Source organism: Dermacentor andersoni, chromosome 7 (genome assembly GCF_023375885.2).
Source record: "Dermacentor andersoni chromosome 7, qqDerAnde1_hic_scaffold, whole genome shotgun sequence".
Classification (NCBI taxonomy): domain Eukaryota; kingdom Metazoa; phylum Arthropoda; class Arachnida; order Ixodida; family Ixodidae; genus Dermacentor; species Dermacentor andersoni.
Window position 1 is genome coordinate 60,866,516 of NC_092820.1, and position 21,654 is coordinate 60,888,169.

General features: G+C 47.0%; 1 protein-coding gene and 1 long non-coding RNA gene across 2 annotated transcripts in view; one reads left to right on the top strand and one right to left on the bottom strand.

The window, feature by feature from the left end:
* The window catches only part of LOC126534408 (probable thiopurine S-methyltransferase), a 49,457-nt gene extending 36,595 nt beyond the window's left edge, over window positions 1-12,862 (top strand). Inside the window, exons 7-8 of the mRNA XM_050181692.3 lie at window positions 5,711-5,755; window positions 12,660-12,862. Of these exons, the coding sequence (XP_050037649.2) occupies window positions 5,711-5,755; window positions 12,660-12,766 (152 nt within the window). The 3' untranslated portion in view covers window positions 12,767-12,862. The remainder of the gene's footprint in view (window positions 1-5,710; window positions 5,756-12,659) is intronic.
* Window positions 12,863-15,157: 2,295 nt separating this feature from the next.
* On the bottom strand, window positions 15,158-20,040 carry LOC129385500 (uncharacterized). Its single transcript, XR_011895411.1, has 3 exons — window positions 19,830-20,040; window positions 17,582-17,793; window positions 15,158-15,858 (listed from the first exon to the last, which is right to left on the bottom strand). It is a non-coding gene; the product is annotated as an uncharacterized lncRNA (long non-coding RNA).
* Window positions 20,041-21,654: the final 1,614 nt, after the last annotated feature.

Sequence of the window (21,654 nt, forward strand, 5' to 3'; positions counted from 1 at the left end):
AACCTCGAAGCGCAGCTTGCGGTGTAACTTCCCTCTGACGTAGCAGAGCGGTGCAAAATAAAGCTCCTGGCGCAAACCGCTAATCAGGATCAGCTCATGGGAATTATAGGAAGCGTGACGACAGCATCATATCAGGCTACGCTTTTCCGTCACACAGGGGTTGGACGGAGTCGTGTTTCGCGGTGCCGGCGTGTGTAATCAGGCAAATTTAACGAACGATTTGATGCCGGTTATTTCGACCTACATGATCACTTTGAAATGCGGAAAATTCTGGCTAGACTTTCATGTTGATTCCCTTTGACTTTCTAATATAAACACGTGCCGTAAAGTTTGTAACTAAGAGGGTGTTTATTGTGATTCGTTTCTTAGTGAATGGATGGATTTGGTTTCTCTTACATATGGTGTCCGCCTGCGCAGACAGCTGATCGTAGTGACGATCTGTAGGCTTCTTTTAGCTTTTCGAAATTAAAAATAACATTAAAATTTGAATATGACACACAGGTTAAATAGCAATTATAGAGGCTTGTCACTACCCAAGGGCTGTATACAATGCAGCACTCGTGGACTAGCACTATTTTCGGGGCATCCATTCCTTTCTATTACGTAGAATGTTCCAGTCTCATTCAGTCATATTTAGTAGTGCGGTTGCGTTATCGGCTGTCAAAGGAGTACCAGAAGCCCTCTTGGGTTTTCTGAAAGAAGTAGTTGGAACGATTTATATTGCCAAGTTCCTATTTGGCCTGAAATTCAGCTTAATTGCCTCCTTCGAAGCTATCTCTGATGCACTGGTGGAAGTGCTCTTTCATTTGCAATTACTCTAGCCAGTCGTGCGATGCGGGTCCAGCACATGGACATTTCTCCTAAAAAAAACAAGAACATTTTGTTTGAAACTACATTAAGCACAACAAAGCAATGAATTGGGCTAGTTGGTGGCTGTTTATAATTATTTTTCGCGCTGTGTTCTTAATTACGAGGACGGGAACATGTTGCCGAAAACGTCTTGTGTCGCATCCCCCTACCTTGCGGCAAACAGTACATCTTTTAGACAGGACGCTGCACGAACGAACGCCTCTGCGAACACCGACACAAATGCTGTTACGATCGGCCTGCGGGGGTAGTGTCCTTCGAACCTCTCCCAGCCCGCTGCGACGAATCGCTGCGTGAAACCAACAATGCGCAGAGAGCCAAGCCACCTTAGAACAGCCCAACGGCGACAGCAAGGCTAGCCACGTCTGATGCACCGAGTATTGTTAGTTGGCTCGCTGTCGCCTTCACGGTCTAATTGGAGCAAGAGAACTCCTGGAAAAGGGTGTTTTACGTCGCTTTATCACGGGTCCCAGTAATCGTTACATTCGCTTGACAAACGCGGTGAATAACTGTGGAGTCAGCTCTGGAATCAAGAGGCGCCAGCTTGACTCAGGCGTGACAACCCTTGTCTACGAGGATCCTCTCCGCTTGGTGTGTTCAGGGAAAGAAAAGCGCGGGAATGAGTGTGTGATCTCTCGATCTCAAAGGCGGGTTGGCTACGACGACTTTGGACGGTCCGACTGGACGATGGTTGGACGGCAGTTTTCCCTCACCTAGGGATCTAAAGATGATATAGGGTTTTTAAGCAGCCGTTTTCGGCTGCTCGATGTGCTTTTTTTTTCAGTCACGCTAGCCCGATGAAATCTAACATTCTCCTGTCTTCATGTAGATATTGTAAATGAATCCCATACTCCTAGTTCTCGATGAGAGCAAGTTTGTCCCTTCAGCCACGTCCCAAGGGTGGGTGAGTTGGGCGATGGCATGGGCGCCACTACCACATTTTTATATGCCCGACTACAACTCGTACAATGCCAACAACTGCAGGGAGCAGGCCATCTTGCGGCACACTGCAAGCGATGCTCATGTGCACCAGTTTTCTGTGAAACTCAGTTGCTTGCTCGTGGTGGTAACAATGATATCAGAGAGATCAAAGAGACATATCTCATTATCTCTGAAAAAGACGAATGTATCAGCGCTCCCTCATTACATTTCACGCAAGCAGAAATCGCATTCCTACATCGCCTCTAATCAAAACTATGTATAACTGGCCCACTGAGGCATCAGCTCTTGCGGTTTATCTTGGTTTCCTTGCATTGTTTTGTTGCTTTATTCCCTGTTTTTCCCGCCTTTCCCATTCCATTCGCCTATACTTAACCTCTATATGACACGTCACAAGACATGAATAAAGCAGTTGTGAGTTTGCGCACCATTGTTCCCGTCCTTGTCATAAGTATACAGCTCAAGAATACATTTAAGCTGAAGTTAGAAGTTAGAAGCTTCAATGATATGCTGGAGATTTTAGCCTGGCTGTTTGCCTCAAATGCTACTCTATCTGTTGTGTGACGGTTATGATATAAAAAGTGATAAACACTTAACAGCACGTACAGTCACACATACTCATACACACTGTAGAGATTTTTACAATGTTTAGTTAAGGTCCGTGGCCCACAAGAACGCAAACAGCGCTTTCGTGGCGCGTAATGCGCAGCTGCACGGTGCTTTGCCATGGGTCGAGAACGTGCTGCAGTTCCAATCTCGAGTCCCGTTGCCGGTGTGCCACCTTCAAAGACTGTCTCTCTAACGCCAAGCGGCAGCAGCCGCACAAAATATGTTGCAAGTCTTCAGGGGCGTTATATACATACTGCATTGGCAAGTCCGTCAGTCGAATCTTGCAGTTGAGGTAGCTAGTGTAGGTCACGTTGAGTCTGATGTAATGTAGGCGTGTGTGGTCTTGTCTACTGAGGCATCGCGGCACGTAAAAGTCACACGATGGATCAATTTTGTATGGGGGTCCATCTGACGGTTTGCATCTGTCCAGAGGGATCGCTGGAAACGCCAAGCGTGTGCAGATACCAGTTTCCCCGCGCCTTTTCTCGAGGAAGGTATCTGCACCGGTTCTCTCAAAGTGCCGCGTCCAGCTTTGCAACCACGGTCAGCCTGGACGTTGCCTTGCATTCCGAAGTTGGCTGGTAACCACTCCAGCACAACGCTGTGATGCAGTTCGCAGGCTTTAATGCATAGGCGTCTGATATGCCCATGACGAGTCGTTCTTGTGTGCGTAGCACGACTTCAAAAACTGAAGGGGCGCCCTTGTGTCGGTGAAGATGATCCAAGTCTCAGCTGTCTGGTGTGTCATATAAATACAAATCCAGCCACCGAACAGCCCCTCTTAGTGCGTCAATACTAAACGCAGAATCCACGCGCTCGCGACCAACGTGCTCCAGCCGCGTACTTTTCTGGTTCTGTATCCTGTCTTTCACCTACGTGTTTCATCGTCGCGGTCTCTCAACCTCGGCACGTTGCTCATGTTTCTACTGAGTGAACACTTATCACCGTAAACATTGTATTTATCGATGCTTTTCGACGTCTCGACGTCTCACGGAAGCTCACGCCTGCCCGCTCGTCCTTAAAAGTGTGCAGCCAGGCGGTTGATTCCCTCTTACAGCTGTTCTGTCGCGGTATGGAGGAGGCTAGAACCAATCTGTTTGCCCATGACCGTGAGCACTCTGGGGCGGTTTTCCCGGGCGATCACTTTAGGAGACTCGGCGCTCTACCTGTCGAAGTATACAGCCTAGAGCGCATCTTGGCGCAGTGCGAACAGTGCGAGGGTCGCAGAGCGCGGGTGACGCTGTCGCCCGCATACGCGGACGCGTCCGGTAGCGAGTCACGCGAAATTTCGTAGTAGCGAGACCTACCTCCAAAAATGATCGCCTGAGAATACGACCCTTGATCGCGCGAACCCCTCCTGGTATTACCACTATGCTAACCTACTCACCCATCACTGCCCTCATTCTCTGCCACCACGTGGTGGTCCGTGCCATAGACGTTAAAATTTTTCACCAAGTTCGTTGTCAGAGTTTCATCGAATGAGCACCAACTTGAATAACTATAGGTGGTTGTCACCACTAGAACAGTGGCTGGTGGCATGAACCGCTTCGAGAGTTTAGAGACATTTCATTTGAGATGCGCCTACGCCTATCTTCCTCTCTCCTTCGTGGGTTTCCTCCCGAAGAACCAGGGGATTAAACTTCAACAAAGCATCGTTTTTTTTCACCGCATTTCCGTTGTATTACGGAGGTTTTGTACGTTGTTGCTCAAACTATGTTGTCATCCGGGATCGAGACCTCAGGAACAGCCTTTCTGTCGACAACCGTATAGCGCCGTCTTTTTTTCTAAACACAGATTAACGTATTTTCTCGCAAGCCTAGATATTCGAGCAAGCGCGTCTTTCGCACGCTTGCTTATACGCCTATTCCGAGGAGCATTCTTGTTAAATGATACTTATAGCTTACCCCGACATCGCTGTTAGTTGAACCCGTTGCTGCTTATAATGAGTAGTAGAAAGAGGAGTAGCTATAAGAAACGCGTGTTGTGTAAATATACAAACAAAACGGAAATTCACAGGAAGATGGATGCTTGAAGTAACGAGCTGCGCATGGTGGAACAAGAAATGTCACTGGGGGGGAGTCACCGTTACCACAAGGGAGGGAACGTGTTCGGCAGGGACGAGTTCCCTTGCCGAAGCGTTGGCTCCGGCGATATTCGTGGATTGACCACTCCTCATTTATGCATATGTGGTAGCGTGCACTGAAACGTCATCACTGCGTTTCGGTGGTCGTGGTTATCGCTTGTCAAGGGCAAGACAGCGATTCATTATGCAATAATGCCGAAATTATCATAGTAATGTCTTTGGCATGAGTTAATGGCAGTCAGCTACGACATTTCGTTGTGCATCTAGGCGTATTGTATTCGTTAACCCGTAGTGGTGGCTTAGCGGCTATGGCATTACGCTGCTAAGCACGAGACCACGGGATCAAATCCCGGAAGAGGCGGCCACATTTCAATGGGGACGAAATGCAAAGACGCCCGTATGCTGGGCATTCTGTGCACTTTAAGCAACTCCAAGTGGTCAAAATTAATACGGAGTACCACGCAACGGGCGTGCCTTATAATCATATCATGGATTCGGGACGTTAAACCCAAATATGTAATTTATTTAACGGAACAAACTTAGCCCATTAAAACCACAGACACAAGAAAGGTGCACAAAGACAAGCGTTTGTCTTTGTCTACCTTTCTTATGTCTGTGGTTTCTATTGCGCTAAGTTACTTTTTTGGGTTATGGAAAGTCAGCTAGCTCAACAATAAATTCTAATTTATTTGATTCCCAGAGCAAAGCCTCTCTGTCTATTTCAAGTAGCACACTTTTGCCATTTGCCGTGTATTTCGGCTTCGAAGGAAAAATTTAAGACAACAACTCGTCCTAAATTACCATAATGTGCAACATCTTCGTAGAACAAATACCTTTTGAACTGGGAGTACAGTGCATGAGAGTCCATTGGCACTACACCGATGCAAAAAAAGCAGCCAACATGTCGTGACGAACCGGATGTATCGTCACGTTAATTTGAATTTCTGTATCATTTATTTGACAGTGCGAAATGGAGAACAGTAATGTGCCCTGGCCACATGATTCATTCTTCCGGCCAAGTAAAAGCAATCATCATTGCTTAGAACTACAATAATGCGTTCTTTGTTTTTAGTTTGATTATTCCCAATTGTAGTTACTCATGAAATTCGCTATTATACCGTTTCTCTTATATTTTTATTTCCGCTTTGATCTACAGTCCAGCTGTTGGCTTGTTGTAATACTGACCTATTTCCTTTTTTTCTCTCTCCGCAGTGAACCCCCGAAGCGTCACTCAGGCAGCGCTGTTGGAGCACTACGGTAATTTCCATTAGCGTTTTCATGCCACCTGAACCGTCACCTGGGTGTTGACGCATTACACTATTAAGCAATATTAGACCCTTTCGGTTGTATCGTGCCACACAACAATAATCGTCATCTGCCTTGCTTGCGTTTCCTTTCTTGAAAACGCTGCGCCCGCTACTTTCCTGTCGAGGATGCTCTGTCATGATGATGACGCGCATGCCTTTCGTGACTTGGAAGTGCCAGGCTGGTAGCGTTAAAGAAAGGAAATGCAGACAAGACAGATTACGATTATTGTTTTGTGGCAAGATAGGATCCAAAGGGTGCAATTTTGCTTAAGAGTGGACGTTCATGAATCGCCTGTTGGAATGTGAATTAGAATTTGTAGTAATGTAGTCCTCCCAGAATAACTGATAGGTTGTTAATTATGTAAATATTGCGTTTGAGCAATTTCTCTCGCTACTTAACTACCAAAAATATCTCTTTTGTTCTTTGGCGTTTCACATAAGGTATAATTGAAATGTATACGAACCTCAAGGTGCCGCCAGCCCTTCTGAAAATTTTAGTAAGGCAAGTCCAATGAGAAATACGAGCGTGGGCGAATGATCCAGTTGAAAAAAAAATGAATAAATGAGTTGTTGCTTTTCACTATGAGTTGACATTCGAAATTTCCGAGTATTTCTTTCGCATAATGTAGGGTGCAGTATGATTACCCTTGCCTTCACTAAGCAAATACCCGTGCAAATAGTGTGTGTTTATTGATGGACCTGCTCTTTTCTGTGAAGCGAGCTTGGCGAGAAATACTTGGTTATTGCTGTAGTGGCTGTTCTGATCGAAGCCTTATTTTCTGACGCCGGCAATTTTGTTTCCTATCAAGAAGGCACTCATTCAGCAAACATGTGAAGAGCAGACTTCTTTCAGGTTATCTTGTAGAGGCTTATTAAATACGCGATTCCTGACTGCACTTAATTTTTGGGGATATTTTTCACTGTCTTTTAAGAATCCACCCATTGCGCGTCTTTAATAAGATAGCTTGTATTGGGAAATCCACCTCGTTTGTTTAAGCTGCAGTTACTGCATGATAAATGCGTTTTGGCCAATAAATGTGCTTAATAAGTGCGTCTGGCGATGCGATCCTTCGGCTTTACATTACTTTTCTTCTCTTGTTTACGCATAATGCCTAAATACTTCACCGGTTGCGCAGCTGGTAGTACAAGTTGATTTACCTTCGACTGTGAACAGTATAAAGTGCAGTAGCAAGGATTTGTTTTATTCCTCTTCTTTGTCGTCTCCCTTTCATATTTTCGTACGTAGAGAAATAGTCGCCTTTTTCAGAAAATTCTAGACGCATCTCGTGGAGACATTCGTGCAATATTTTCACGGAAATGGTGGAACCGGTAAATGATGGAATGTTCGCATAACCTATCAGAAATGTTATTAATAATCTGCTGAAGAGGCAACCAATTTCATAAAACTTATTGCGGCCAGCAAGCAAACGAACGTCTCCTTTGATATGCTTTATTATTTTTTTAGTAGTCGATTGGAAAACGAAGGTTGCTGTTCTTTTTTACCAGCACTACAACTGGCGTTCATGGGCTCACCGAAAGTGAAATAATGTTGTGAGTGAGCGTTTCTTGCGTGCGAACAACGTCTTACACTGCCGTACGGTAGGCGTTTAGTTGCGCAGGTTATTCGGGGGGCCGGTTGGTTTACTCTGTTTCCTAACAGATATCCGTCTGGTTGCGGAGCTGGACGCATTGCATTGTGTTTAGTAATGCTAAACAGTGCGAGCACTCTTCCTCTCTCTTCGGCACATACGAGAGCTACGAATTGCCGCAGACTATCTGCGCCATTGCTCCTCTGCTAGCTCGATGGATACTTTTGCGATTGCCAAGTTGACATCACAGCCGTAAATTTCGATGTCCGATAACTATCACATTACGAAAATAATAATATTATTCTATTCTTCAGTGCAGTTCCGATTGTAGCATGACTGGAGCTTCTGCATTTAAACACCATTACTAATTCAAATCTGCAATGCAGCCAGTGTTATTTGTTTTTACCGCAGAAGTGGTTATTCTCGACCTCACCCGCAGACTTTTGTTTCACGAAAATTACGCCACCGTCCGACATAGCTCATAGCATGAAAGCACATTCATATACGTATAACACGACTAGCGTATACGTATAGCCATCTGATATTACCGCCACTGATGCACCGGTCTTCAACTGTGTTCTCTACAGAATTACGTGACAAAACAACAAACGCTGCCTAAATATCCACGCGACCATCATTTTAGGCGCTGGCGTAGAGCAGAGGTTGAACACCGGGCTTATAATCTGAAGGTCGTACGTTCAAATCCTCCTACAGTCCTCTAGTCCACTACATATACAGGCTTGGAGTGGCTCCTGACAACGAGAAAAGGATATTGCCGAGAACCAGTGGGGCTGTACTAACCCAAGTGCAACAAAGTTAGGAAGGCCCACTAAGCTTCAACAGGGACACTTTCTTACCAGAACAGAAATTGGCCTCCCTCGTGCAGCATTCGGCCACTACATCCCTCATGACTCATGCAATTAACAAATGGCCCTCTGTGTCCCAGCAGCTGCGGAGCATCTGACCAAGGCGGAGGTCAGACCTGCGACGCGGCAGAGGGTGCTAAGAATCTTTGGACCCGACAGGCCGCCACTGGAAGCTGAACCTGGCAGCGTTCAACGCGCAAGCCCTCTCGAGTGAGGCTAGCTCAGCAGCGCTCTTTGAGAAATTATCAGGCATTGCCCGGCATTGGCTTTAGTGAGGTTAGAAAAACTTGTGAGGCTTATACAGTGCTCACTAATGACCACGTGCTGTGCTACAGAGGTCGTTTAGATAGGAGACGATACGGGGCAGGATCTCTAATCCATAAAGGCACAGCGGGCAACAATGATGAACTCTATAGCATTAATGAAAGGGCAGTAAACCGTAATAAAGCTGAATAGGAGGTATAGAATAAAGCGAATAGAGGCCTATGCTACAACCTCCAGTCACGGTGATGAAAAAATAGAAGAGTTTTATGAAAATGTGGAATTAACGATGAGAAAAGTGCAAACTCAGTATGCTATAGTAATACACGACTTCAATCCAAGACTGGGGAAAAGCAGGCTGGTAAACAAGCAATTGGCAGCTGCTGCATCGATTCTAGGCACAATAGAGGAGAGCGCTAGAATTCGTGGAAAGGAATAAGCTCCAAGTAATGAATACGTTCTTCAGGAAGCCTAGCACCAGGAAGTGGACCTGGAAAAGCCCTAATGGACAAACAAGAAATGTAATAGATCCCATAGTTTCTTGAAAATCCCAGCCAGTGCAATATGTAGAAGTGCCACGTAGGGTAAAGTGCAGTGGTCATAGGTTAGTGAGGTCTAGGATTCACCTTAGTATGAAGAGAAATAGTAAAATTAGTCAAGAAGAAACAGGCCAACCTAGGTGCAGTAAGGGTAAAAGCAGACCAATTCAGGCTGGTTCTTGCAAACAAATATTCAGCGTTAGGACAGAGGGATTAAGATGGCATAGAGGTAATGAACGAAACTTGACTGTCTTCAGAAGAAGCAAATAAAGTGGGAGGTAAGGCGCCAAGGCAACCAGTAGGTAAGCGCTCTTAAATAATAAAGTGACCGATAAATAAACGACAAATCATGAAAGTGTCTAACTCAAGAGATCAGATAGAATTCGCTGAACTGTCAAATATGATTCACAAGAGTGAAGTACGGGATATTCGAAATTACAACGTCGGAAAGATTGAGGAAGCAGTAAAGAACAGCCGCGGCATGAAATCAGTGAGATGAAAACTTCGCATAGGACAACGCAACATGTATGCAAGGAAAGATAAGCAGGGTCATGTCATCAGCAATTTCGATGATATAGTAGAAGCAGCAGAATTATATACTGACTTGTACAGTATCCAGAGCAGCCACGCCAGCAGTATACAGAGGTTCCTTCTATAGCTAGCGATGAAGTTAGAAGGGCATCGCAAGGCATCACTCGGGAACAGAAGATATAATAACAGTCGATTAAATCAAAGATAGAGGGCATATCGTGTTTGAAAAGCTCTTGGTCCTTTTTACGGAATGCCTCACTACTTCAAGTGTACCAGGTAGCTAGAAGAATGCCAACATTATAGTAATCCATACGTAAAGAGACGTTAAAGAATTGAAGAACTATAGGCCCGTTATATTGCTTTCAGTATTGTATAAAATATTCAGCAAGATAACTCCCAATATAATCTGGACAACACGACTACAATCAGCCAAGGGAACAGGCTGGCTTTACGAAAGGATATTCTACAATAGATCTTATCCATTGGATGTCATCCATTGGATGGCTGTCATCAATGAGGCAATTGGGATATCTGCGGAGTGCAATCAACTTCTCTACATGGCTGTCATAGATTATGAAAAGACATTTGATTGAGTAGAGATACCAGCATTCATAGAAGCATTGCGTAATCAAGCACTGCAGGAGGCATTCGTGAATCTCTTGGAAAATATTTACAAAGATTGCATAGGTACCTTGGTTCTCCACAAGAAAAGTTACTTGTCAAGAAAGGGGTCACGCAAGACACAGTCTCTCTAATGCTAGTCACTGCATGCTTAGAAGTATTCAAGCCATTAGACTGGGAAGTATTAGGAGCAGGGTGTCGGAACGACGCGTTTTTCGTTCTGGTTTTAATTTCGTTCCATTGAAAAATGTTCCATTCGGGTTCTGAATGAAAAAGAAAATGACTCGTAACAATTCATAACGGTTCTGGTTCACATACACAAATTTTCTAAGCAATGTACCGATAAAAACATGGTCAATAAAGGGGAAATGAGACATCCACCCAATCGTAGCAAAGGCTACAAAGGAAATACATAGGGGTTTCTCGTAAGCAAGCCTCGCACTTGGAGAAATTTTTTTTTGCTGCTTCGGGCCTCGAACCCGGGACCACCGCCGTTGTGGGGCGGCCACTCTGCCACCTGAGTTAACCAGGCGGCTAGCAATTGGCAGAGCGAAGTCGAAGTATTTCTCGATAAGTGAAATATAAATTCTGAGATCATGCTCAGTGCCTTGACTCAAGGCACTGAGCCTGATCTAAGAGGCAGCGCGTCATCCATTGCACTGGCAGAAATGCGACACAATTGTTCCGATTAAACGAACTTAAACGAACATAAACGAACGACAATACTTTTGTAATAAAGCGTTGTACCCGTAGCAAACGAAACTATAAGCTCTTCAGCGCGCAAGTCCTGGATTTTGCTACGATGCCGATCTGATAGTTCATCAACAGGCAGGTTTAGCTTACTGGGGGGGGGGGGGGGGATTCTGTAATTAAGGGTCCACCTAGTGGACTGTCCATTTTGGCCGCGGCTTCTTGGATACAGCTGTACGAGAGAGGAGGAGACGAGCGGCCCGAGCCAATCAGCAGCTACCGAAATGGACAGTCACTAGGTGGACTGTTACAGAGTACCCCCCGCCCCCCTGGTTAGCTCGGCCGGCTGTCGCTCGCACTATCCCTGCCTGAGATACGCGATAATTCTGAGGTTGCCTGACGTCGGTTGTTTCGGATTGCCGACTTCCCGTTGACCCGAAAACCGTTAAAAAATATTTCGGTTTCACTCCGAAACGAAATAATAAATAACGTGTTGGTTACGCTTTCATCCTAGCTAAAAAGATTGTTTAATTTCATTTTTCGTATCTGTTTTCGTTCCATTCCGAGACACTGGTTAGGAGTGCGGAACAACAGCGACTATCCCAGCAACCTTCGGTTTGCAGATGGCATTGTCCTGTTTAGCAATACCGGAGAGGAATTACAACAAGCTACTGAGGACCTTAACCGAGAAAGTGTAAGAGGGGGGTTGAAGAATAATATGTGGAAGTCAAAGATAATGTTCAATAGGCTGGCAAGGCAACAAGAATTTTGGATCGCCAGGCAGCCCCTAGACTCTGCACTGGTGTATATTTATCAACGTGCTCACAGGAGACCCTGATCATGAGAAGGCGATATACAGAAGAATAAAAATGGGCTGGAGTGCAAACAGCAGACATTGCTTAATCCTGAATGGAAGCTTACCACTATCATTAAAAAGTATTACATCACTGCATTCTACCGGTGCTAACACAGGTGTTAACATAAAGGTTACCTTGGAGGTTAACAAAGAAGCTCGAGAAGTAGTTCAGGACCGCGCAAAGAGCGATGGAACGAAGACTGTTAGGCGTAACTTTAAGAGACAGGAAGAGAGTGGTGTGGATCAGACAGCTAACGGGGATAACCGATATTCTAGTTGACATTAGGAGAAATAAATGGAGCTGGGCAGTCCAAGTAATACGTTGGGTAGATAATCGGTGGACCATTGAATAATATAATGGATGCGAAGGGAAGGGAAGCGCAGTCGAGGGTGGCAGAAAACTAGGTGGGGTTATAAAATAAGGAAATTTGTACGCGCAAGTTTCATATAGTTTTCTTTTTTTCGCTCTTTCGCCCGTTTTTGTACTCTCGAAGGGCACATGCTATCGCGGAACCTAGTTGCGCGTACATCGGCGAACGCCAGCTATAACTTTGAAACGTACGTGCTCTCGCGCGAGCGCTTTGTGACGTCCAAAGGTTCACAGCTTGTGGTGAGATGGTAGCGCTGTGTCGCATTTCTGCGCCCCTTGGGCTGACGGTTGGGAGCCGAATTTGTCGCCAAAATCCGCTGCGCGCCTCTTGTGAAACTGCACTGAAATGTACTCTTTTTCGATGAGTATCAAACACTTCAACGTTATATAGTACTTGCAAGCCTATTTGCAGCTTCTTTCACTGCTTCTACATGGCATACGGCGGCCACAGCTTCTGTGGCAACCTAATTTGGTAAAGAGATCAACTCGCCTTTGTTATTTATTTCTGTCTGGCTTCGGTACGCTGTGCAGGAGACATCGCGAAGCCCCTCTTGATCGACAGTTACATCGTGGACCATGAAGAATTCATCAATGGGGCTGGACCAGTCACCTACTCTCTTTGGCACATGAGCACGTGACGAGCCTCTTCGGAGCCCAATGTCCGTAGCGCCATATTTCAGACCCTTATCGCACGAGTTAGTCCAAATAAAAGTCATCTCTTTTACACCAGTGAATCCTTTTTTCTCTCGTTCATGTTTACGTGCAGAATGAGGCCACGGTGGCAGCTGAATGAAAGTACTTGCAAGCTAATTAGGCGCACTTTCAAGTTTTCAATTGTGAATTGTAACGAACTTCAGGCAAACCGGATGTTCAATATTCACCTGGACAAATAGTCTCGGGAGAGAGAGAGAGAGAGTAAACTTTAATGAACACCAGCAGTTCTGTCGGCTGGGCCTAGGCCTCCCACGATGGGACGTCGAGGTCTTGCCTCTTCGCCGCTTCGTAGGCCTGCTGGGTCGCCCAGAGTTGGAAACGCCGTTTCTTTTCGGTGATGGGGCATGTGCAGGCCTCAGGCACGAGGCCGGCAAAGGAGGCTCCGTTTGCGTGTCCACACACAGGCACTCTTTGTGTTTTGCTTACGTCGTTCAAACAGGCCCTGTAACATTTTTTTAGCGCAGTGGTGTCAGTGCACTGTCTTTCAATAAATACGAGGTGTTTTGCTAGATGATACAGCATTTTATTTTAGATCGCCTGCGGCAGATAGCGTAATCGTAGTCATTGAGCTGTATCCCTCGAAGCGGCGGACATTACTCCCACGAGATATCGAAATGCATAATTGACTGACAAAATTTTATTGCGATAGCAAACATAGGAACAATCCGAGCGCACTACTGCCACTCGGCGTCGCCGTCACCGTGGGGTTCCGTATAAAATCCAAGGGCGATAACACTGTCGCCACGCGGCCTATGCGTTTATACGTGCGAGTGAAAGCGTGCGAGGGGAGACGACGATCGTGGCTCAACCTCGCCCGCGCGAAAAGCGCGGACGAGAACAGAAAGCGCGCCATCTTCCGTGGCGCGCTAGGCACGCGCCAACATTGCAGTGGGGGGAGGAGAAAGAGGGGGTTGGGGCGCGTTTCTCCGGCTGCAACTGCGCATGTAGGTGTTGGGCGCGGTCACGCGGCCATATCATAGAGAAAGAAATTTCCATATCTTGAGAGCGATCTGCGTCGGCGTGAGAGTCGAGGTGCGTCGGCGGCTCGTAGCTTTGTGCGTGCTGTGTTCTCGGCGCTCACTTTGCGTTAAAGCGATAGAAAGCACGAAGATCACTTATCTCGCTGCTACTGGCGCGTTTCCTTATGGTAGTGTTTTGACAGCGAATATTCGCGGTCATCATGTGTTCATGTTTGCTACGCGCACTCACACCATGCTTGATAATTTAGCTAGCAAGCGAACGTTTGCAAGTTGACGCCGTCGATAAAAGTGCTTCTTGGATAAAAGTACGCTTACTTCTTATGGCTGTCTGCTAATATCCTATAGCAATCAATGGGCCGCCTGTCAGGAGAAACTACGACTTTTTTTGTTTTGACAGACTGTTTATTATCACGCCTAATCTGAAGCTTGTTTTACCTTTTTTCAAACCCGCCGCGGTGGCTGAGCGGCTATGGTGTTGCGCTGCTGAGCACGAGGTCGTGGGACCAAATCCCGACCATGACGTTCGCCCTTCTATGGGGGCGAAATGTAAAGCTACCAGTGTCCCAGGCATCGAGGGCGCGTTAAAGATCCCCGGTGGTCAAAATCATTCGGAGTCCTTCACTATGGCGTTCCCCACGATCCAATCGTAGTTTCTGCGCATAAAACCCAAGAGTTCAATTCATTTTGCTTTCTTCAAGTACTTGGCTGGCATACGCATGCGTGGCATAAGTACATGACGTTAGCAGGCAGGTGTTTAGCACCACCTGGCCAAGGGCCCACGCATTCGCGACACAACAGATGTAGCGCTTAGTACAAATAAGCATTGGTCTGTCAGAGCAACAGAATAGGTCTGAGGGGAATGGAACCGTCGTCGGGTACGGCAAGAGGCCGGCGACGAATTAGGTGCGGTGGGAAAATAAGCAAAGTTGCAGGCTATGGGTGTCGGCTGAGCAACAACATCAAAAAAAAAAAAGACGAGTAGTAGGAGATCACCGGGAAAGGTGTTTTCTCTGTAGTGCACATAAAATCGGCTGTGACTGATGATATTATGTTTCGCACACGTACTCCTAAACCTACTGGCGCAATGTGAGTCGACATCGCGCCAACTGATGGGGTGACGCTAAAAAGCACGTTCTTGTCGCTCCACCACCTGTCCTTGGACCGACTCATAAATCCGCCCTTTACAGTACACTAGCATTCTGCTTGTGGAAGTGCGGTGGTCGTGGCGACGGCTCCATGCAGTGTCCTTGTACTCAGAGAAAGAATGTTGTAGCCACTACGGTGTTTCACATGTGAGCTCGATTCGCCCACTAGCGCAAAGCAAACACGCGCAGAGAGAGAATAAACACATTTATTTACAGGTTCAACATTGTTTCAGAGGTATAAGTGCGAGTCCTGAGAAATGATTGGCCGCGGACTAAGTGACAGCGGACACGTCGGGTGAATATAGGAATGCTAATACGACGCCAGCGACAGTTCAAAACAAAAGTGTCAAACGAATGGTACGTGGTTGTCTCACGTGTTTGTAACTCGGCTGTGCCTGAGCCCTAAATTATTTGTAAATGTATACGAGGTCGTGAATTAGGTAGTGATACGTTAGGTTTACCTCCCTGGCGTAAAGCTAATAAACCGTAAACTTTGTCGTTACTGGTATTTAAAGTGAGCTTGAGACTACGACATAAACGTTAGCGACTAGTAAGACTAGTAGGTTGTAATACGAGTTCGTCTAATGCGTCTATAGCTATCACACATCCCTCTACTGCACACCAGCTCGAAGTTATGGCTTTTGCTATAACTTATCTTGTTTGCAGCCAGGATACTGATTCTGGGCAGGTCTATGAGGCTTTAATACCTTGCCAAGATTGCTGACCTGGGCCGCCTCTAGCGATAGCTGCCGTCGAGCCGTTGCGTTCGTCGAGGGACTTAATTCAAAGTCCGGCCACGGAGATGCTTCTGTTCCGTCACGCCTTGGTGAATGGGCGTGAGTAGAATGCTTCACGACGAGTCTCAGTACAGGCACCTCCTGGCTGTCAGACCTGCGGCATGAGAGTTTTGGACCTGTAAGAGGTTGTTCAATAATCACTGAAACGTTTCAAAATTGCTATCCACACCAGAGTAGCGCCAAGTTAGTCGTCCTAGTTCGATCGTGGCACCGGGACGAGTTTCCGTAAATTATGAAACTCTCTGTGTGAGAAACCCGTATTGACTTCTCGTGCAGATTCGTGTCACCCTCAAGTGGGTGTAAGAAAAATTTGCCTTTCGTGAAACCTGTTCCACCTCACTAACATTCGCAAAACTACTTTGTCACTGCCATAAAGGTGCGGCGATAAGGGTTTCACGTATTGGCCGCTCTATCAGCTACACCGTTTCGCGTTTACACTAAACTTTCGCTTGGAACTGGAAATTTCTGGCACCCTTCCTTAACACCATGCTGGCATGGAGCGCTTCCTGTTGCTGACAGAATAAATTTTGGCACATGAGTATACAGAATGAATTATGAGAGATAGAAACGATGGCGCCTTTTTTTTTTTTTGAATTTGGAAACGGCGTCTACGGATACACCGTAATAGGAAGCAGTTTGACTCTCGCTATTACAGCGAGCGCCAGTCTTGCTTTTGCAAAAAAAAAAAAAAAAGGAACGTTCGTTTTTGGCATAGGATCACTCAGACACTTATGTCTTATTGTTCTTGAAACTGGCAATCACTGTTTCCAGGTATGGTATTAAAGAAAATGCGCTAACTGACGTTGTGTTTATTTCAGAAAGTTCACCGGGAAGAAATTTCTCCCCGACAGCAAGGGCCATATTTTCTAACGCTTCACTTCATGTCTCGTCGTCCTGGTCTTTCGACATTGGCCAGGACGTGACTCGGACGCCTCCGCACTGCCGATATCACCACAAAATGAAAAGAACAGACTTGAATATCACCAGACTGCAAGAAATGAACAGAGAATGAAACAAACATTGTATAACAGAGGCCCAGTTCACATTGGGCCTCCGTTATCGAAGCAGCAATGCGTACAGACCACATAGCACTTAAGCAGTATAAACCGGCTTTAACCCGACATCTAAGGAGACTCAGGAGCAGAATAATTTGAATAAATTAGAAAATTTATTAAATATTTTAATTTACTAATTCCTAAACATTTTTTTTTTGCAAATTTGAGAGTAAGTAAATTCTGCTTCTCAAATAACAAAGAGAAAGCCACTCCTCCCATGTGCAGATGCTCGCTAAGGCAGAACAAACGCCAAAACGAAAGATGGCTGGCGGTGCCACTTTTAAATTCCCGCGCCAACTAAGCGTGACGTCGTGGAATTTGACGGCTTTTCCACGACCCTTGTTAAATTCTGATCGGGAAGGACGGACTACACTCTGGTACAAAAGAGCCAAACACTGAGCGTAAGAAGTTTTCAGGACATTACCGAGGCAAAATTGGCCCATATACGAAAGTACGCGACGAAATGCGTGACGTCACATTGACGCACGGGCACCGGAGTTCAAAAATTCGAAAATTGGAAGTTTGACCGTTATTTTTCTCGTCTAACAACCAATTTCTTGCCGTGAAATTAACGATAGTAAAGTTGAAACAATACGCCATCAGTGTGAACTGACCAGTTTTTTTTTCTCGTCAGTGCCGCCTTAGAGGAATCTCGGGTGAATACGGTTTCGGCGGATATATATACATATATATAGTACAGTATGGCCGCATCCATTACACTGAGGGTTACGCAATGACCGACACACTTTACGTGATGCTCACCCTGCCGTGCTCCAAGCCTCTGTTGCCAACCGTGTCCGCGATGGTTCTCTCATCACCAGCCGTAGCCAGCGTGCACGCCTCCGTGCCATCCTCCGTGCCATCCTCCTGCGGGCCATGCTGCAGGCCATGGTGCGGGCCAGGCGGGAGCAGGGTGGTGCGCGTGGTGGTGCCCGTGATGGTGCCCGTGGTGGTGCCCGTGGTGGTGGTGGTGGCTGAAAATGAGCGACAGGTGTTCTTTCTGCGGGCTAACGAGAATGAATCGTCTTGACTGGGCACCGGCTTGGCTGTTTCCGTTAACATTTGATGCACTTCACCCGAGCAGGGGCGTTTTCGTACAATGGTGCTTCGCGTTTCGATTTGCGTTGCTCTGAAATACATCAGCGAGACCCGGTTACCGAAAGACGGAGATGATTTGCCTTGATGTTCTTCGCAGAGACGCGAGAAGGAGGTGCCGCCGTGAATTTCGCTCGGTCGTAGCGGTAGCGGAAGGTCGGTTTTGTTTCGTTGAATTCATCGAAGCTAAGTAAGCACTGTTCTGTGGTTCGTACTTGTGAGGAAGTCCCCCTAGAAACAGCGGGTTCTTCCCTTTCGCCTCGGTACGGTTCAAGTGTCCGCCTTGAGAGTCAGATAATTATGGTGTTCGAGAAGAGAAATGTCCCCTTACTGGCACCGTCTGCGAGCACATATTCCTAGGCCGCATAAGCAGCGGCGCTCTCGCTTAGCAGCTTATTGGCATGAGCCGTAAAAGCACACACGTTTCATTACATCTCAGGCGGGGCAGAAGCAACAGGATATGATGGCACCCGGAGAGTTGAAAGGCCATATGGCTTCCGAAGTGAGCCAGTGTGCAGTTTCAGTGTATGCTGAAGCCAGCAGTGACGTAGCTCTATTTACTTGCGGCAGGCACCACTACATTATATGACGCGGCAGCGACTGAAGAATGCAGCTGCGATATCTCGGCCTTGGATAATTTACGCACGGCTAAATTTCGTGCCCGCCTTCTTCACTTCTGTGAGATTTGTTAGGGGAGAGGAGATCGTTTTACTTTTTTGGGTGATTAGAGGAATTATAGCTTATCTCTGGCTTAGTGTCGAATCGGAACAAACCTGTTTGTCAAGGTGAGAAGCGTCTTACTGCGCGAACATTCACGTCCAGCAGCAATACCAGAATTATTTTTTTTTCGGAGTTCTTACTGCCGGCGCTCACTGTGCCACAGAAATCTTGCTTGTCACTTTTACGTGAGGTGGCTCAGGAGCTGTATCGTTCTCAGGTAGGTATAAAAGCGCGAAGTTAGCTTTGTGACCGCGTTGACTGCATTTCGATAGGGTGAAGTTGCGGAGACTTTCTGGTACTGCGCTATCATGCACTAAAGATACACTTAGTAAATAACCAATGTTTGTAATCGGCGACGTGCAAACAAACAATTCAATGAAACTGCAGCTCTTTAACTAAACCGATTGCCAGAATTGCGTAAATTACACCTTACCATGTGTTCAAATATTGCATATAAAAATAAATAGTTGGCTATTACGAGCCAAACCTACTACTTCGTTGTGAGGCAATACCGTAGTGCGGTGCAACGGAATAATTAGGACCGCCAACAGTGTTCTTTAACGTGCACGCAATGAAGGGTATACCATCTTTCTCTTTTTTTTTTTGCATTCCGCCTCTGTCGGAATGCGGCCGCCGCAGCAAGGATCGAACCCGTGACCTCGAGCTCAGCAGCGGAACGCCATAGCCACTGAGAAACCGTGGCGGGTCAAACAGAACACAGCGAGAGATGGTCGAAGAAGAGACCGGTGTTTCCTTAAACTTATCTCATGTATGCGGTACGTTCTGGATTTCAAATTATAAGAGCTCTGTATTATCCAATTTATAAGCTGTAAATGACACAAATCGCAAGTTTTCAATTTCCCTCTACCATAGAGAACTTTGTATTTGTAAACATAGCAAAATATTGTTGCCAATCTTCGTAGTTCCTTTCACTTACTTCACAAATATCCAGATCACGTAATAAAAAAGCTTGCTTCCTGACATCAACATAATTTGTACATTTTGTTTAACTGCAACACTACATTTTTCATCAGCGGTTACCAATGCTCCTCACGCAGTTCATTAGGTAAGCCACGCTTCGATAGGAAGAACTGTTTCTACTCTTAAGGATGGTTCCCTCAACTCGAGTATGGCTTTCGGCCGCGCCGTGTTACTGGCTGCAAAGTGGGTTTGTAAAACGCACTGTTTCACTCACCCGACTGGGAAAGGAACAGGGACCACCCTTGGGGCCAGGGCGGCGCTGATGAGCGCGTACTTTGCCAGCTTCTTGAGCTTGGTTGCGTGCGCCTCCTGTGTCAGGACCGCTAGCACCAGGGCCACGCAGAGGACAGTGAGTGCGACTCGGCGGCTGCACATATTGAAGGGAAGGGGCGGCACGGCTCCGGCGGTGGCTGCAAGGAAATGGCCATATATCTACGTCACAGTGGTTAAAACGCTGTGTCGATCTAGGTGGTGCGATGTGCTTTGCAAGTGGTGCTAGAGAAGAAATGAAATACCATCTACCGTATAATAACTGTCTTTGTACTTTCTAGCTGCTATGCCTTTTGTTAGAATGTTCTCTTCAGTTATATGAAGAATAACTATCGACGAAGCTGAACTCAGCTGAAGAAGAATCCTAACCTGAAATCAAGAAAAAGAGCATAGCTTTCAGTCGAAAGGCTGTTTGTAGGCATCGCGAAACCGAAACAGTGATACTAACGTCCATGGACCTTCCACACCATGCCGAAGTAAAACTTTGTGAGGCTGTAAGGCGCCAGCACGTGTTTCCTTGATGTGTTAACGCCTCCTCGCCTACCGGGTGTCCTGCGTGCACCAGAAGTAGCGGCTGCGCCTTTACCAATGCCCCATGAGACAGCGGTCCATTCTGAACCCCGCACTCAGGCTCGGAGCGCCCAGCGGCGCTCACATTTTCTATCCGGGAACGCAGTGCAGGTCCGATCAAATTCCGACCACCTATCTCCTTTTTTGATTACTCCGAAACCTGCTGAACGTTCGAGCTGGGCGCGTTTTTCTCTGGCTCCGCTCTAGAGAGAGGTCCAAATGGCTGCGAACCGAGTCGGAGCGCAGTGTGAACCAGTCGAACGTGCCGTTAAAGAGTCGCATTTGTCTACTCGAAGACGCGGCATGCCCTGCCAAGCCGTCCTACATCGTCGTCAGTTGCGTCGATGCTAGCGGCGGGGTGGCCTTTGCTGCGGCTCCGCGAACTGCAAACCGAGCACCTCACAACTCACCGGTCTTGGAGACGGGCTGCTTCGCTGGCGCCGAGCGACTGTCTGCGTGCGTGTGTGCCGCGCTGCCGGATCGCAACCGTCCCTATATCGGCGCCCAGCGACGGGGAGGGGTGCACCCGACCCAAGCGTCATGGCGGAAAATAAACCGATTCCGCACTTTTTTTTCCGATCACTTACGCAAATAAGTTTCCAAACTGCATTTCACTTTCGGCAGCAGCCAAGCACGGGCGTCAACCGCCAGGAGCCTCCGTCCGTCTTCCGCAGGGGGCGCCGCATCAGGTCCCCCTCCGCGGAAGCGATGCTAACACGTAGGGGGAGGAAGACTGTCGGTGCCGCAGGGCGCCCCCCTTAAAACAAGGAAAAGAAGCCCCCGTGTCGCCCGAAGCCGTGACGGGCACGTGGCCTGCGAAGTGCAGTCGGGGGCAGTTCCTCGTGACACGCCCGACACGCTACTTTCGCGCTTTCCCCATCTCGAGGCTTACGCACCGTGGGTCTTACATCACATGGCACTCTGTGCGAAGCAGACGGTGAGCTTAACCGGACGCCAAAATAAATGCGACCCTTAGTATCACGCACCTTCAAGTGTCGTGTATCAGAAATCGCTTTGTTCGCAGTGCTCACCAAAAATTGGATGCACCGACGGACTCACGAAGCGCTGTATATAATTGTGCTTACTAGATAAAAACGCTTAGGAGGAAACGTTTTCTCGGGACCGACTCCGTTTTAGATGCGATGCGGGCGAAAGGCGGAAAACTTCTCGTCAGGCAACCGTACGACTTGCTTAAAAAA